Here is a 17469-nt window from a genome sequence, read left to right as displayed (position 1 = left end):
ACATCTACATTACCCTAACGTCTATAAAAAGTCTGTGATAGCAAGCGGCAGCTTCATCACAGTCTCAACTGGGCCCGGTATAAGCTGTGAGTCAGTGAGAGCTCAAGCTAACGAGATCCCCATGGACAGAGATGGGCCCCGTTAGCAATGAGAGGCAGTGGCAGGGCTCTGGGGGAGAGATTAGAGCTCTCAGTTAGAGGAGATGGAGGAGACGTGGAGAGTTATCAGTGTGGAATCATGTAGTAACCAAAAAAGTGTTAAACAAATCAAAATATATGTTACATTTGAGATTCTTCAAAGTAGCCACCCTTTGCCTTGATGACAGTTTTGCACACTCTTGGCATTCTCTCAACCAGCTTCACCTGGAATGCTTTTCCAACAGTCTTGAGTTCCCACATATGCTGAGCACTTGTTGGCTGCTTTTCCTTCACGCTGCGGTCCAACTCATCCCAAACCATCTCAATTGGGTTGAGGTTGGGTGATCGTGGAGGCCAGATCATCTGATGCAGCACTCCATCACTCTCCTTCTTGGTAAAATAGCCCTTACACAGCCTGGAGGTGTGGTGGGTCATTGTCCTGTTGAAAAACATGCAGAGATCTCCAATTTGGACTCCAGACCAAAGGACACATTTCCACCGGTCTAATGTCCATTGCTCGTGTGTCTTGGCCCAAGCAAGTCTCTTCTTATTATTGGTGTCCTTTAGTAGTGGTTTCTTTGCAGCAATTCGACCATGAAGGCCTGATTCACACAGCCTCCACTGAACAGTTGATGTTGAGATGTGTCTGTTACTTGAACTCTGTGAAGAATTTATTTGGGCTGCAATTTCTGAGGCTGGTAACTCTAATGAAATTATCCTCTGCAGCAGAGGTAACTCTGGGTCTTCCATTCCTGTGGCGGTCCTCATGAGAGCCAGTTTCATCAAAGCGCTTGATGTTTTTTGCGACTTCACTTGAAGAAACTTTCTAAGTTCTTGAAATGTTCCGTATTGACTGACCTTCATGTCTTAAAGTAATGATGGACTGTCGTTTCTCTTTGCTTATTTGAGCTGTTCTTGCCATAATATGGACTTGGTCTTTTACCAAATAGAGTTATCTTCTGTATACCCCCCCTACCTTGTCACAACACAACTGATTGGTTCAAACGCATTAAGAAGGAAAGAAATTCCACAAATTAACTTTTAAGAAGGCACACCTGTTAATTGAAATGCATTCCAGGTGACTACCTCATGAAGCTGGTTGAGAGAATGACAAGAGTGTGCAAAGCTGTCATCAAGGCAAAGGGTGGCAATTTGAAGAACCTCAAATACAAAATATATTTTGATTTGTTTAACACTTTTTTGGTTACTACATGTAAGTCGCTCTGGATAAGAGTGTCTGCTAAATGACGTAAATGTAAATGATTCTATATGTGTTATTTCATAGTTTTGATGTTTTCACTATTATTCTACAATGTAGAAAATAGTCAACATAAAAGAAAAAACCTTGAATGAGTAGGTGTTCTAAAACTTTTGACCAGTAGTGAGTGTGAGAGTGTGTGTATGTATGTACACTACCGTTCAAAAGTTTGGGGTCACTTAGAAATTTCCTTGTTTTCGAAAGAAAAACTTTTTTTTCTCCAAATTGATCAGAAATACAGTGCAGACATTGTTAATGTCGTAAATGGCTATTGTAGCTGGAAACGGCTTATTTTTAATGGAATATCTACATAGGCGTACAGAGGCCCATTATCAGCAACCATCAGTCCTGTGTTCCAATGGCACGTTGTGTTTGCTAATCCAAGTTTATCATTATAAAACCCTTTTGCAATTATGTTAGCACAGCTGAAAACGGTTGTGCTGATTAAAGAAGCAATAAAACTGGCCTTCTTGAGACTAGTTGAGTATCTGGAGCATCAGCAATTGTGGGTTTTATTACAGGCTCAAAATGGCCAGAAACAAATAACTTTCTTCTGAAACTCGTCAGTCTATTCTTGTTCTGAGAAATGAAGGCTATTCTATGCGAGAAATTGCCAAGAAACTGAAGATCTCATCCAACGCTGTGTACTACTCACTTCACAGAACAGCGCAAACTGGCTCTAATCAGAATAGAAAGAGGAGTAGGAGGCACAACTGAGCAAGAGGACAAATACATTAGTGTCTAGTTTGAGAAACAGGCGCCTTACAGGTCCTCAACTGGCAGCTTCATTAAATAGTACCCGCAAAACACCAGTCTCAACGTCAACAGTGAAGAGGCGACTCTGGGATGCTGACCTTCTAGGCAGAGTTGCAAAGAAAAATACATTATCTTTTCTTTTTATTGGCCAGTCTGAGATATGGCTTTTTCTTTGGCTGATTTCTTTTGATTTTCCCATGATGTCAAGCAAAGGAGTTTGAAGGTAGGCCTTGAACTACATCCACAGGTACACCTCCAATTGACTCAAATTATGTAAATTAGCCTATCATAAGCTTCTAAAGCCATGACATAATTTTCAGGAATTTTCCAAGCTGTTTAAAGGCACAGTCAACTTTGTGCATGTAAACTTCTGACCTACTGGAATTATATGATAGTGAATTATAAGTGAAATAATCTGTCCGTAAACAATTGTTGGAAAAATTACTTGTGTCATGCACAAAGTAGATGTCATAACCGATTTACAAAAACTAAAGTGTGGTTGACAAATGAGTTTTAATGACTCCAACCTAAGTGTATGTAAACTTCCAACTTCAACTGTGTGTGTGTGTATATATATATATATATATATATATATATATATATATATATATATATATATATATATATATATATATATATTAAGATAGTTGAAGTTGGAACAATAACACACGCTCTCTCTCACACACACACACACACACACGTGGAAAAAATTAAGAGACCGCTGCAAATTGTTCTTAAATCAGCATCTCTACATGTATGACAGCCATTCCATTCCAGTGTCTGTTGAATTCCAACACAGGCACACCTCATTCTACTGAATTAGGTACTGATTAGGTGATCACATGAACCAAATCTTATTTAACGAGGAAAAGTATAAAAACCAGTGCTGTGGTCATCACTATCTTCTTGCAATAGGACCAGCAGGATGGCAAAAACAGTGCTAATAGTACCTCAAAAGTAATATTAATCAAAAAAATAACAATTGCCCAAGAGTTGAAAAGGAAAGTTTTGATTGAGGAAAAGAAGGGTTCAATTCTGGCTTTACTGGCAGAGGGATACAGTGAGCGTCAGGTTGCTTCCATCCTTAAAATGTCAAAGACAGCGGTTCATAAGAACAAGGTCAACCAGCAGACATTGGGGACAACAAAGCTACAGACCGGCAGAGGGCGAAAACGACTCTCTACTGACCGGGATGACCGCCAACTCATTCGAATGTCACTCAACAACCGTAGGATGACATCAAGTGACCTACAAAAAGAATGGCAAACGGCAGCTGGGGTGAAGTGCACGGCGAGGACGGTTCGAAACAGGCTCCTAGGGGCAGGGCTGAAGTCGTGCAAAGCTAGAAAAAAGCCCTTCATCAATGAGAAGCAAAGAAGAGCCAGGCTGAGGTTTGCAAAAGACCATAAGGATTGGACCGTAGAGGACTGGAGGAAGGTCATCTTCTCTGATGAGTCCAATTTTCAGCTTTGCCCAACACCTGGTCGTCTAATGTTTAGACGGAGACCTGGAGAGGCCTACAAGCCACAGTGTCTCGCACCCACTGTGAAATTTAGTGGAGGATCGGTGATGATCTGGGGGTGCTTCAGCAAGGCTGGAATCGGGCAGATTTGTATTTGTGAAGGACGCATGAATCAAGCCAAAACTTGCTTCCTTTTGCTCTGACATTGTTCCAACTCTGAGGATTGGTTTTTCCAGCAGGACAATGTGCCATGCCACACAGCCAGGTCAATCAAGGTGTGGATGGAGGACCACCAGATCAAGACCCTGTCATGGCCAGCCCAATCTCCAGACCTGAACCCCATTGAAAACTTCTGGAATGTGATCAAGAGGAAGATGGATGGTCACAAGCCATCAAACAAAGCCGAGCTGCTTGAATTTTTGAACAAAAAAAATATATATATATATATATATTGTGACGTCACGAGAGGCTACACAGCTTTCAGCGGGATTGCTCAAGTAGTGCAAGGAGACCAGGTTCAACCAAAACAAGGATTTTATTAAAGGTCTTGGGAAACTAACGAAAGTATAACACAATTCTGTTCTCTGGTGGCTCTTAAGGGTTAACAGTTCAGGGATGTCTCTTCCACATCCAAAATCATAACTCTCCCTCGCTCAAATAACTTTTCCCCAGTCTTACTGTATTCCACGTTGCAGCTAGTGGCCAACCCAGCAAAAACGTCCTTCCAAATCTCCCACACGTATTTCCACAGGTGCATATATCCAAAGGTGAGTATTTCCCAAAGGTAAGTATCTCCAAATCCTTATATTCCTCATGGAAGTGGACGTGCAGCACTCTTGTCCTCCAGAGAGCCCAGCTTGGAGACCGTGTCTCTTCCTTCAACAAACCTTCAGCTCATCAGCCCCTGATTGGTTTCAGCTGCGTGGGAAGATTGGCCATAGAGGGGTGGAGTTGCCGACCATACCAGCAGATGGAGCCATAGCTGTCTGGGTTTGCAGCCACCTCAGGGGATGTAACGTCCCTCCAGGACACAGCCTCTCGTGACATCACACATCCCCCTCCTCGGGACCGACGTCCTCGTCGGGGTAAAGGCAGCGAAGAAGGCATCACGCCGGGAGAGGGCGTCCGCATTGCCGTGGTGCTTGCCAGACTGCTCTCTCTTCAACTCCTCCAACTCTAGGACCAGGGACTCAGCCTCCTGTTGTCTCTCCTTGAGTTTCTTACTGAAACGCATCAGCCTTGGTTTTAGCAGAGTTTAGCTTCTGTTGAGCAGCTTTCAGTTCCTTCTCTCTCTCTGCCTCCGCATTCTTCATCTTGTTCTCCAACACCTTGTACTTCTCCTCTGCCTTCTTCTGGACCTCCTTACTCCCTGCGCAGGGTCTCCTCACACTCCTCGATGGTCCTGCGCAGCCTCTCCAGCTCCTCCTGTTGCTTAGGGAAGGAGCTCTGTTGGAGTTTAGCCTGGAGGATATCTAACTCTTCTGTCTTCATGTCTAACTGTTGCTTTAACAAACGATACCTCTCAGCGGTCCCCTTCAGACCAGACAGTTCTTTGTCCAGATTCTGTAGCTCCGTCTCTGTGTCGGTCTGGGCACCTGCCATCCCTATCAGAGCCCGGGCGGGAGTGAGTAACTCGGAGGATTGCACCGGAGCCTTCCCAGGATGAGTCTTGCCTCTCCGTTTCCGAGGTACTCGGGTTATCCTCTCCTGAGACTCTCTCCAGAGTGGGTAAAAGGCTGGGCAGTCTCGTCCAATTAGGACAGGGACGGGGAGGGAATCAACCACCCCGCCGTCGTGTGTATGGTTCCCCGTGTGCTGGTCATTGTAAGTTCAGTAATGGGGTATTCTCTGGTGTCCCCATGGACACAGGAAACTGGGATGACTTTCCCCGGGGTCAGACACGTTGGGCCCACCAAATCCTTACGCACCAGGGTGGCCCGGCTACCAGAATCCAGTAAGGCCTCCACATCATGGTGATTCACAGTTACCGGGCAGGTGGGGGGTCGATCTGGGCCGCCATCTACGACTCCCAAGAGCGAGGCAAAAGCGGTGTGTGGGTGCTGAGCTGGAGGACTCCGCAGTGGGCATAGGTTCATCGGCTGGTTTCCCACACTGCCAGGAGATATGTCCCATCTCCCCACACCGGTAACACTGTCGAAGTTTCCCCCCTCCTGGTGTACTCTTCTTGGACCCGCCTGGTTTCTGGCTCCCCCTGGAGCCGGGATAAGTCCTGACGCGGCGGGGTTCGAGACCTTGGGGTCCTTTGGACGGGTTTTCCCCATTTGTGGTGGGGCCGCACTCCTGGGGTCTTTTCGGGAAGCATTCAGCATCTCCGCTGTGGCCTGGTACTTTTCCACAGCGTCCACGGTCAGATCAGCCGTGGTCAAGGCCTGTTGACTGATGAACCGTTTTGCCTCATAAGGCAGGGCGCGTGAGGTAACGATCCACCACAACGGCCTCCACCACCGCCGCTGCTGTATTCCTCTGCGGATCCAGCCATTTCCTTGCGATTCGGACAAGTTCATGCATCTGCGCCCGAGGAGGTTGGTCTGGTTGGAAGGTCCAGCTGTGAAAGCGCTGGGCCATACCAAACTTTGTGAGTCCATATCTGCTGAGGATCTCAGACTTCAGGGCATCATAGTCAGTAACCTGGTCAGGGCCCAGGTCCCCGGACAGCATTCAGCGATTCCCCCGGTTAGAAAGGGGGCTAACAGACCAACCCACTGTTGCTTGGGCCAGGCTTCCCTAGTGGCCGTGGCCTCAAATGCATGCAGGTATGCCTCAATGTCATCGGTAGCTCCCATCTTAGATATAAAGTCACTTGCCTTTATTGGGCGGGTATTTTGGACCACCCTCTGTCTCTGCAACTGCAATTCCTCTGCCTTCAGAAGGTTGGCTTTCTTTTGCTCCTCCAAGAGAGCCACGTTTACTTGCATCTGGGCTTGCTGGCCAGCAACAAGGGCTTTCAATATGTCCTCCATTTCAGTCGGCGGGGAGCCTACGGCCAACTTGGAAAACTGGGTGATCAAACCTTCGGTATCCTCCTCTGACATGCACTATTAACGCTGAGCGTGCCTGTATTCTCCACCATCTGTGACGTCACGAGAGGCTACACAGCTTTCAGCGGGATTGCTCAAGTAGTGCAAGGAGACCAGGTTCAACCAAAACAAGGATTTTATTAAAGGTCTTGGGAAACTAACGAAAGTATAACACAATTCTGTTCTCTGGTGGCTCTTAAGGGTTAACAGTTCAGGGATGTCTCTTCCACATCCAAAATCATAACTCTCCCTCGCTCAAATAACTTTTCCCCAGTCTTACTGTATTCCACGTTGCAGCTAGTGGCCAACCCAGCAAAACGTCCTTCCAAATCTCCCACACGTATTTCCACAGGTGCATATATCCAAAGGTGAGTATTTCCCAAAGGTAAGTATCTCCAAATCCTTATATTCCTCATGGAAGTGGACGTGCAGCACTCTTGTCCTCCAGAGAGCCCAGCTTGGAGACCGTGTCTCTTCCCTTCAACAAACCTTCAGCTCATCAGCCCCTGATTGGTTTCAGCTGCGTGGGAAGATTGGCCATAGAGGGGTGGAGTTGCCGACCATACCAGCAGATGGAGCCATAGCTGTCTGGGTTTGCAGCCACCTCAGGGGGATGTAACGTCCCTCCAGGACACAGCCTCTCGTGACATCACAATATATATATGTGTGTGTGTGTGTGTGTGTGAGTGAGTGAGTGAGTGAGTGAGTGAAAGCGTGAGTGTGAGAGAGCATGAGCGAGAGTGTGTGTTATTGTTTTTCTTATGTGTTCATACCAATAAAGCCTAATGGAATTGAAATTGGCATTTGGAAGGAGAGGGAGAGAGACAGGAGGCGATAGAGAAGGGAGTAAGAGAGAAAATGTGTGTGTGTGTGTGTGTGTGTGTGTGTGTGTGTGTGTGTGTGTGTGTGTTGTAAGCGTGATTCTGTGTACTCTTACCGTCCCGCTCTCTCTCGCTCTCAGGGCGAGCTCGGGGACCGGTGTCAGACCAGTCACCTCGTAGACGAAGACGCTTCACTGGGGGTTGACGCAGCTGAGGACATACACACAAAACATGAACATGCAGTCAAGTCTAAGCACAGTTAAAAATAGCCCCACTGCCAAGCAAAACATGGCACAGTACCTGTTACTGTCCTACTTAGACCCCCCCAAACACTCCTCTCTCTGCACTACAGGTGGGGGATTCACTTTCCTCTGGCCGTCTCCAACACACAGGACAACAGGCCTAGAGCCAGGGACCTGGTCACCCAACACAGGTGCCTCTGCTCCTCCCCTGGGGACAGAGAGAGAGGGGGACAGCCAGCTTCAGTGGCGAGAGAGAGAGTGAGAATGTGGAACAGAATGAGAACAACTTCCACTGAGACCAGAGATAGAAAATGACAACTGCATGGAGAGAGAGACAGGTGGAGGTGAGAGGGTAAAAAGCAGAGGGGAGCTAAGGAGAGAGAGAAAAAGCAAGGTGAGATGGTGAGAGGGCTGAAGGGGAACGCGAACCGAGCTCAAGTAGGGTCGCAGGAGTAACAAGATGATGGTTAAAGGAGGAAGAGAGATGGGTGAGAGCGAGGGAGGGTCCAGAAGAGAGAGAGAAAGAGGTAAACTCCTTGGCAGGCCCTACAGTCCCCGTCCTGGTCTATTTTGGTGGGGTGGGTGGTGGAAAATTGCCTGCGCCGGGCACTGTATTTGGAAAGGCATGTGGGAGACAGAGCTGGGTGAATCCAGGCACAGCTGAACACACTATCCAACAGCTGAGGTGATCCAGCACATTTCTTACACACCCCCCTCCCTTTAACAGGATATGCCCTGAGAGCGCTTCCACCACACAACGCTTTAACAGGAGATGCCCTGAGAGCGCTTCCACCACACAACGCTTTAACAGGAGATGCCCTGAGAGCACTTTAGTTGTGAGAGCCGCTCAACACAAAGCCAGCTCTGTCTGTTTACAATCAACATCCCCTTGGCTTGAGAGTGTATTTCTGTCTGGCCATCTGTGTGTTTATGCTCCCAGCAAAGTCCCATATGGACAATAAACATGGTACCATGATAAAATCCCACAATCACTCATGTAATGGACCTTTAATGTTTTTAATACACACAGAGTGTGGAAAAACACTGAAGTACATATACACCAATGATTGTATATTTGAATGGACAAAGCCATTGCTCACGTGACACCATTCATTCCTATGAAGACTCAATAGCTCACTTAAGCCAAATGAAGTCAGTTAAGTTTGAGCTCACGGAGCTATAATTTGAGCTTCTCCAGGAAGTGACGTTGCAGGATAGCTCAGTGCTGCCCCCTTCTCATTGAGTAACTAATTTGAAGGCCAACCGAGGTACTGCAGGCTGCCACTATCAACTAAATTATCCTTATAACTTATTATGTGTGCGATAAATCGGTTCAAGGACATACATCTGGTGTATTAGAAGCAATTATTGGTACCATGATTGTCTTCAAAACGTTGTTTTATTTACACCAAGATTGACCACGAAGACCACCATTCACTATAATGGGGGGTCCTGTTATCTGCTAAAAATGCCTGAGTACTGCGGTTGGCCTTGATCTTCCGCGGCTTCAATGAGAGGGGGCAGTCGTTCTCCCCTGGTATACACAGACTTTCACAGAGGGGCATACACAGCGCACACACACGTATCCTAGCCTGACTGTGTGTGCAGTAGTCTTCTCCCTGTGATCCCCTGAAGCCTGTTCGCACTGCAGCAGTGTGGATCTCTGTGTGGCTCTCAGTGCCCAGCCCTCACCCTGCCTGCCTGCCGTCCGTTTCACTGTACCGCATCACAGATGGTACCCAACTAACAGTAACAGACTCAACCAGCTATACTCAGGCCCGACACTGCAATTATGCACAATGACAAGGATAATTGATGATATGCACACAACAGTGTAAATCTATTTTGTTTATGGAGAACTGTCCAAACCAAATTGCTAAATTCAATTTGCATAAAGAAACATACACCTCATAATTAGCTCAAATCAAAATGGCGGCGCCTCTTCCGCCCTCTCCTCACCTCCTCCCTCCTCTCCTCGGACGGACCCTTCAGCTCTCGGGCCTGGTCATTATTGGGGTCAAACAGGTAGACATAGTCTGAAGAGTAGCTGACCAGCACCTCCTGCCCATCCCCGCTGTAGCACAGCGACGTCACACGACACGACTTGTTGGACAGGTGGGCCGGAACGAAGCGCACACACATGCCCGTCGTTCCACGGCCCATGTAGTTCCCTGAGGGAGGGGTGGGGGGAAAGAATTTAGTGAGACAGTCAAAGGCAAGCAATGGGGAATGACATGGAGCAGAGTTAAGTGAAACACGATGTCAGTAGTGGCGTAACTCTCCAGACTCTGATCCAAGGTCAGTTTTGCATTATTCTTCCCCAATGGTTATGTTCAGAGCTTGGGTAGGACGAACTGATCCTAGATCCTGTCTGTCTTCCACAATGATGTCGGACAGATACAGCCCAGCCATCTAGACTGTCTATAGACTCTGTCGGGGGTTTAATGGAACAGACATTCATCTTTCTCTGGCCCACAGGGCGATGGCAGCACAGAGACTAGAGACAGACGAAGAGGACAGCATCTGGTTCATTGCCCTGGTCTGTCAACCCAAAGACCCGGCTGCCACAGAGTCCTGATGCTCTCTGGAATAGGGGCAAGTGAACAGCAGCGGCAGGCGATGGACGGATAGTACTGTCCAGTAGTATGGCTCATTGCACATTCCTAACAGCAGAGTGGATAGGAGCATGGATGCATTGAGAGAAGAATACATAACGACAGGGGATTTCTTCCTGTCGACTAACTGATCTTCCAGTCCATCAAATACAGCGAGCTCCAAAAGTATTGGGACAGTGACACATTTCTATCGAGTGAACCGTTTAGAAATTACAGCACTTTTTGTACATAGTCCCCTAAAAATGGGGACCAAACGTATTGGGACAAATTCACTTATGTGCATTAAAGTAGTAAAAAGTTAAGTATTTTGTCCCATATTCATAGCACACAATGACTACATCAAGCTTGTGACTCTACAAATATGTTGGATGAATTTGCTGTTTGTTTTGGTTGTTTTTCAGATTATTTTGTGCCCAATAGAAATGAACGGTAAATAATGTATTGTGTCATTTTGGAGTCAATTGTATTGTAAATAAGAATAGAATATGTTTCTAAACACTTCTACATTAATGTGGATGCTACCATGATTACGGATAGTCCTGAATGAAGTGTCAATAATGATGAGCGAGAAAGTTAGAGACGCACAAATATCATACCCCCATGACATGCTAACCTCTCAACATTACAATAACAGGGGAGGCTAACATTTTTTGGGGGGTATGATAATTATGAGTCTAACTTTCTCACTCTTCATTATTCATGATTCATCCAGGACGGTCTGTATTCATGGTAGCATCCACATTAATGTAGAAGTGTTTAGAAACATATTGTTTTCTTATTTACAATAAAAGTGACTCCAAAATGGCTCAATACATTATTTACCATTAATTTCTATTGGGCACAAAATAATCTGAAACACAACCAAATAAAACAGCAAATGCATCCAACAACTTTGTAGAGTCTCAAGCTTGATGTAATCATTGCGTGCTAGGAATATGGGACCAAATACTACAATTTTGACTATTTTAACACACACAAGTGAATTTGTCCCAATACTTTTGGTCCCCTAAAACGTAGGGACTATGTACAAAATGTCTAAACATTCACCCGATATGGATGACAATACCCTCAAATTAAAGCTGACAGTCTGCACTTTAACCTCATAGTCATTAATATAATTTCAAATCCAAAGTGCTGGAGTACAGAGCCAAAACAAAAAATGTGGCACTGTCCCAATACTTCTGGAGACCACTATATCTACTGATCGGAATTCAGACAGACAGAGATGGACAACAAAGACAGACAGACACGCAGAGCGGTAAACAGAGTGGGAGAGCTACATGAGAGGACAGAGATGGACAACAAAGACAGACAGACACGCAGAGCGGTAAACAGAGTGGGAGAGCTACATGAGAGGACAGAGATGACAGACAGACACGCAGAGCGGTAAACAGAGTGGGAGAGCTACATGAGAGGACAGAGATGACAGACAGACACGCAGAGCGGTAAACAGAGTGGGAGAGCTCCATGAGAGGACAGAGATGACAGACAGACACGCAGAGCGGTAAACAGAGTGGGAGAGCTACATGAGAGGACAGAGATGACAGACAGACACGCAGAGCGGTAAACAGAGTGGGAGAGCTCCATGAGAGGACAGAGATGACAGACAGACACGCAGAGCGGTAAACAGAGTGGGAGAGCTCCATGAGAGGACAGAGATGGTTGTTACCCGTAGCCCTGGTGCCCAGCATGCGTCTGTCGTAGATGCGTACGGAACTGTCGGAGCAGCCCACCGCCAGGTAATAGGGCACCAGCGGACTGATGGAAATAGACGTCGCCGCCCGTCGACAGTTAATCAGGATGTCCTGGTGAGAGGGAGAGACAGTAAACACCACCACCGTGGGCAAAAATAAGAATAATCTGGAGATCTGGAAAGAGGTGTGATATATGATTTAAAAACAAGAATATAAAATAAGCAGAATATGCTGACATTAAACACAAGAGGCCAAATAATAGATCAAAAGTAAGAGAAAAGTCTTGATTGTTGTTCTTTGTTTGAAGGTTCTATGTTCAAAATCAAATACAAATGTAGATTTAGAAAAATAAAACGTTGATTTATTTCTCTCCTTCCTTACGTCTTTGCAGTCCTCTTTAGTACAGCTGGTCTTCGTGCGCAGGTCGAACCAGCGCACGGTGCCGTCCTCCCCACACGACAGGAACGTGTAGGGGTCGTTGGGTACCGTCATAATCTATAAGGAGAACAGGAGGAAGGAGCAGCACGAGGTGAAGGGAAAAAGGGCGGTGGCAGAGGAAATGAAAAGGGAGGGAGAAGGTGAAAAAGGAAAATGTGAAAGAAATTAACATTTGGGTAGCTCCCCTCAACTTATTTCACCTGCCACACAAAAAAATATAGTTCCAACAAGTTGAGAAACCCTTGTGTACAGTACCTCGTAGGCTGTTCCGTAGTGGCAGGTGAACTGGCACTGCCTGTTGATGTCAGGGCTCTTCTCTGTGTGGGTGTAGTAGATGATACCGTCCCCAGAGCACGAGATGATCTGCTGGTCACTGGTCTGAGGCATGAACTTGGCACTGAAGATGTTCGCCCGGTGACCCGACCGTATGGTTGCCTTGACCTGAGGAGAGTTTCAGAGAGGAGAGCGTGTAGCAAGTTGCAGTGGTGTGTATGTGTGTGAGAGTGTGTGTGTGTGTGTGTGTGTGTGTGGGTTGGCTCGGTTCTATAGGTGCGTCCCAATAGTCTAAAGTGGCTCCCTCTCCTGGTATCCTCCTCATCTGCATTGAAGACTACTGGGATGAGTTGCTCCCTCTTCTGACTAAAAAGGGAGACCTTGGTTCTACTCTCCCATGCTTCGTCAACTCAATCCCGAAAAAACATTCTGGTCAGTTGATCTGTGTCCGACTTGTTCTTTTTTTGCCCTTATTTTACCAGGTAAATTGACTGAGAGCATTCTCATTTACAGCAACGACCAGGGGAATAGTTACAGGTGAGAGGAGATCAATGAGCCAATTGGAAGCTGGGGATGATTAGGTGGCCATGATGGTATGGACACCAGGGTTAACACCCCTACTCTTACGATGTGCCATGGGATCTTTACTGACCACAGAGTCAGGACACCGGTTTAACGTCCCATCCGAAAGACTGCACCCTACACAGGGCAATGTCCCCAATCACTGCCCTGAAAGAGTGCCTCCTGCTGGCCCTCCAACACCACTTACAGCAGCACCCAGTATTCCATCTAGGACCAACCCTGCTTAGCTTCAGAGGCAAGCCAGCAGCGGGATGCAGGGTGGTATGCTGCTGACTGAGATGCTTACCAAATATACACTACCGTCAAAAGTTTTAGAACACCTAGCACACCTACTCATTAACCCTGGTGTCCTGGCTAAATTCCAAAAAAATGTTTTTTCTTTATTTTTACTATTTTCTACATTGTAGAATAATAGTGAAGACATCAAAACTATGAAATAATACATATGGAATCATGTAGTAACCAAAAAAGTGTGAAACAAATTCTTCAAATAGCCACCCTTTTCCTTGATGACAGCTTTGCACACCCTTGGCATTCTCTCAACCAGCTTCACCTGGAATGCTTTTCCAACACTCTTCAAGGAGTTCCCACATATGCTGAGCACTTGTTGGCTGCTTTTCCAACTCATCCCAAACCATCTCAATTGGGTTGAGGTCGGGTGATTGTGGAGGCCAGGTCATCTGATGCAGCACTCAATCACTCTTCTTCTTGGTAAAATAGCCCTTACACAGCCTGGAGGTGTGTTGGGTCATTGTCCTGTTGAAAAACAAATGATAGTCCCACTAACCCAAAACCAGATGGGATGGTGCATCGTTGCAGAATGCTGTGGTAGCCATGCTGGTTAAGTGTGCCTTGAATTCTAAATAAATCACAGACAGTGTCACCAGCAAAGCACCCCCACACCATAACACCTCCTCCTCCATGCTTTACGGTGGGAACCACACATGCGGAGATCATCCGTTCACCCACACCGCGTCTCACAAAGACATGGCAGTTGGAACCAAAAATCTCCAATTTGGACTCCAGACCAAAGGACAAATTTCCACCGGTCTAATGTCTATTGCTCGTGTTTCTTGGCCCAAGCAAGTCTCTTCTTATTATTGGTGTCCTTTAGTAGTGGTTTCTTTGCAGCAATTCGACAATGAAGGCCTGATTCACACAGTCTCGAATGAACAGTTGATGTTGAGATGTGTCTGTTACTTGTACTCTGTGAAGCTTTTATTTGGGCTGCAATTTCTGAGGCTGGCAACTCGAATGAACGTATCCTCTGCAGCAGAGGTAACTCCGGGACTTCCATTCCTGTGGCGGTCCTTATGAGAGCCAGTTTCATCGTAGCGCTTGATGTTTTTTGCGACTTCACTTGAAGAAACTTTCAAAGTTCTTGAAATGTTCCGTATTGACTGACCTTCATGTCTTAAAGTAATGATGGACTGTCATTTCTCTTTGCTTATTTGAGCTGTTCTTTCCATAATATGGACTTGGTCTTTTACCAAATAGGGCTATCTTCTGTATACCCCCCCCCCCCCCTCCCTTGTCACAACACAACTGATTGGCTCAAACACATTAAGGAAAGAAATTCCACAAATTAACATTTAAGAAGGCACACCTGTTAATTGAAATGCATTCCAGATGACTACCTCATGAAGCTGGTTGAGAGAATGCAAAGAGTGTGCAAAGCTGTCATCAAGGCAAGGGGTGTGTATTTGAAGAATTTCAAATATAAAACATATTTTGATTTGTTTAACACTTTTTTGGTTACTACATGATTCCATATGTGTTATTTCATAGTTTTGATGTCTTCACTATTATTCTACAATGTAGAAAATAGTAAAAATAAATAAAAACACTTGAATGAGTAGGTGTTCTAAAACTTTTGACCGGTAGTGTAAGTGATTGGAAAATATTGTAAAATAGAAGCGGGTATACATGATGCATAGCCGGGCACTGAAAGAATCAAACGAGATTCCAAAGCACCCAATTGGCCAAGGTCATGTTCCATATCAACACAAGAGACATAGGTTAGATCAGCAATTGTTACTTATGATTTTCAGAATCACTCGCCAGCCAATTTCTTTGACTGTTGGTTAAGCTGATGGGAGGTTTATATCTACTCAGTCAGTTTTTTTCTCTGTCCATCTTTATCAGCGATAAATATCTTTCAGTAGGTGAGCTCTCCTCCATATAATGAGCACCTAGTAAAGCACTATCTATCAATCCAATCCATTATCATTTCACCCCAGGTCGACCATGTAACTGTAATAACAGGATAATTTCACCCCAGGTCGATCATGTAACTGTGTAATAACAGGATGTGGCGATGTAAGGTCATATAAGGTTTATCTGCATACAGTACATTTGTTTATGTTTGATTGAATAATCTGTTTTGTATATATTGGTTTTTTCTCTGGTTTTCATATAAGCCCTCTTGTGTTTCCAACCTAACCTGCACACTTTTCTTTCTCCATCTTGTTTTTTTACCTGCACTGTTTAATTTTCACTTGTCTTTTTTGTGTAAATAAATAAACTGAACTAAAATCAGAGTAACTCCTTACCTTTCTGTTGTATGGGTTTGTGATGACCAGGTTGGTATCGTCCGACCCTGACAGGATGTACTCTCCAGTGTCGTTCCAGGATATGGTATTGACCTGATTGGGACAAAATACACTGTGTGAGTTCACTCTTGGCCTACACACATAATAATACTGAAAACAACTTTGTCTACAACTGTGGAATTCCTAACCCAATCTAAGGTGGAACATCAATGCGTCACTGTCCCTCGATCACATAGAAACCAGGTGAACGTTCAGATGAGAAACAAACTATTCTGAACAAAAATATAAAACGCAACATGTAAAGTGTTGGTCGCATGTTTTATGAGCTGAAATAAAAGATCCCAGAAATGTTTCATGTGCACAAAAAGCTTATTTCTTGCAGATTTTTGCACAAATTTGTTTACATCCCTGTTAGTGAGCATTTCTCCTTTGCCAAGATAATCCACCCACCTGACAGGTGTGGCATATCAAGAAGCTGATTAAACAGCATGATCATTACACAGGTGCACCTTGCGCTGGGGACAAAAGGCCACTTTAAAATGTCCAGTTTTGTCACACAACACAATGCCACGATGTCTCAAGTTGAGGGAGTGTGCAATTGGCATGCTGACTGCAGGAATGTCCCCCAGAGCTGTTGCTAGAGAATGTAATGTTAATTCCTCTACCATAAGCCACCTCCAACGTCGTTTTGGGGAATTTGGCAGTACGTCCAACCTGCCTCACAATCACAGATGCCGTGTAACCACGCCAGCCCAGGACCTCCACATCCGGCTTCTTCACCTGCGGGATCGTCGGAGACCAGCCACCCGGACATGCCTGATGAAACTGTGGGTTTGCACAACCGAAGAATTTCTGCACAAACTGTCAGAAACCGTCTCAGGGAAGCTCATCTGCGTGCTTGTCGTCCTCAACAGGGTCTTGACCTGAATGCAGTTTGGCGTCATAAGACTTCAGTGGGAAAATGCTCACCTTTGATGGCCACTGGCACGCTGGAGAAGTGTGGTCTTCACGGATGAATCCCGGTTTCAACTGTACCGGGCAGATGGCATTCAGCGTGTATGGCGTCATGTGGGCGAGCGGTTTGCTGATGTCAACGTTGTGAACAGAGTGCCCCACGGAGGCGGTGCGGTTATGGTATGGGCAAGCATAAGCTACGGACAACGAACACAATTGCATTTTAAATCGATGGCAATTTGAATGCACAGAGATACTGTGACGAGATCCTGAGGCCCATTGTCGTGCCATTCATCTGCAGGCATCACCTCATGTTTCAGCATGATAATGCACAGCCCCATGTCACAAGGACCTAAACACAATTCCTGCTAGCATGAAAATCTGGCCTGCATACTCACCAGACATGACACCCATTGAGCATGTTTGGGATGCTCTAGATCGGTGTAGAATAGTGTGTTCCACTTCCCGCCAACATCCAGCAACTTCGCACAAGCATTGAAGAGGAGTGGGACAACATTCCACGGGCCACAATCAACAGCCTGATCAACTCTATGTGAAGATGTGACGCACTGCACGAGGTAAATGGTGGTCACACCAGATACTGACTGGTTTTCTGATCCACGCCCCTACCTTTTTTTAAGGTATCT

At 45.7% G+C, this 17469-nt stretch overlaps 1 protein-coding gene across 1 annotated transcript in view; it reads right to left on the bottom strand.

Moving 5' to 3' along the window:
• The window catches only part of LOC121536398 (DDB1- and CUL4-associated factor 6), a 67506-nt gene that overhangs the window by 25742 nt on the left and 24295 nt on the right, over window positions 1–17469 (bottom strand). The window contains exons 3-8 of the mRNA XM_041843662.2: window positions 15869–15961; window positions 12717–12902; window positions 12405–12518; window positions 11999–12134; window positions 9674–9885; window positions 7589–7682 (exon numbers count right to left, since the gene is read on the bottom strand). Coding sequence (XP_041699596.2) covers window positions 7589–7682; window positions 9674–9885; window positions 11999–12134; window positions 12405–12518; window positions 12717–12902; window positions 15869–15961 — 835 coding nt within the window. The remainder of the gene's footprint in view (window positions 1–7588; window positions 7683–9673; window positions 9886–11998; window positions 12135–12404; window positions 12519–12716; window positions 12903–15868; window positions 15962–17469) is intronic.

The sequence above is a fragment of the Coregonus clupeaformis genome, chromosome 23 (assembly GCF_020615455.1).
Source record: "Coregonus clupeaformis isolate EN_2021a chromosome 23, ASM2061545v1, whole genome shotgun sequence".
NCBI lineage: Eukaryota > Metazoa > Chordata > Actinopteri > Salmoniformes > Salmonidae > Coregonus > Coregonus clupeaformis.
This window is presented reverse-complemented; position numbering and strand designations above follow the sequence as displayed.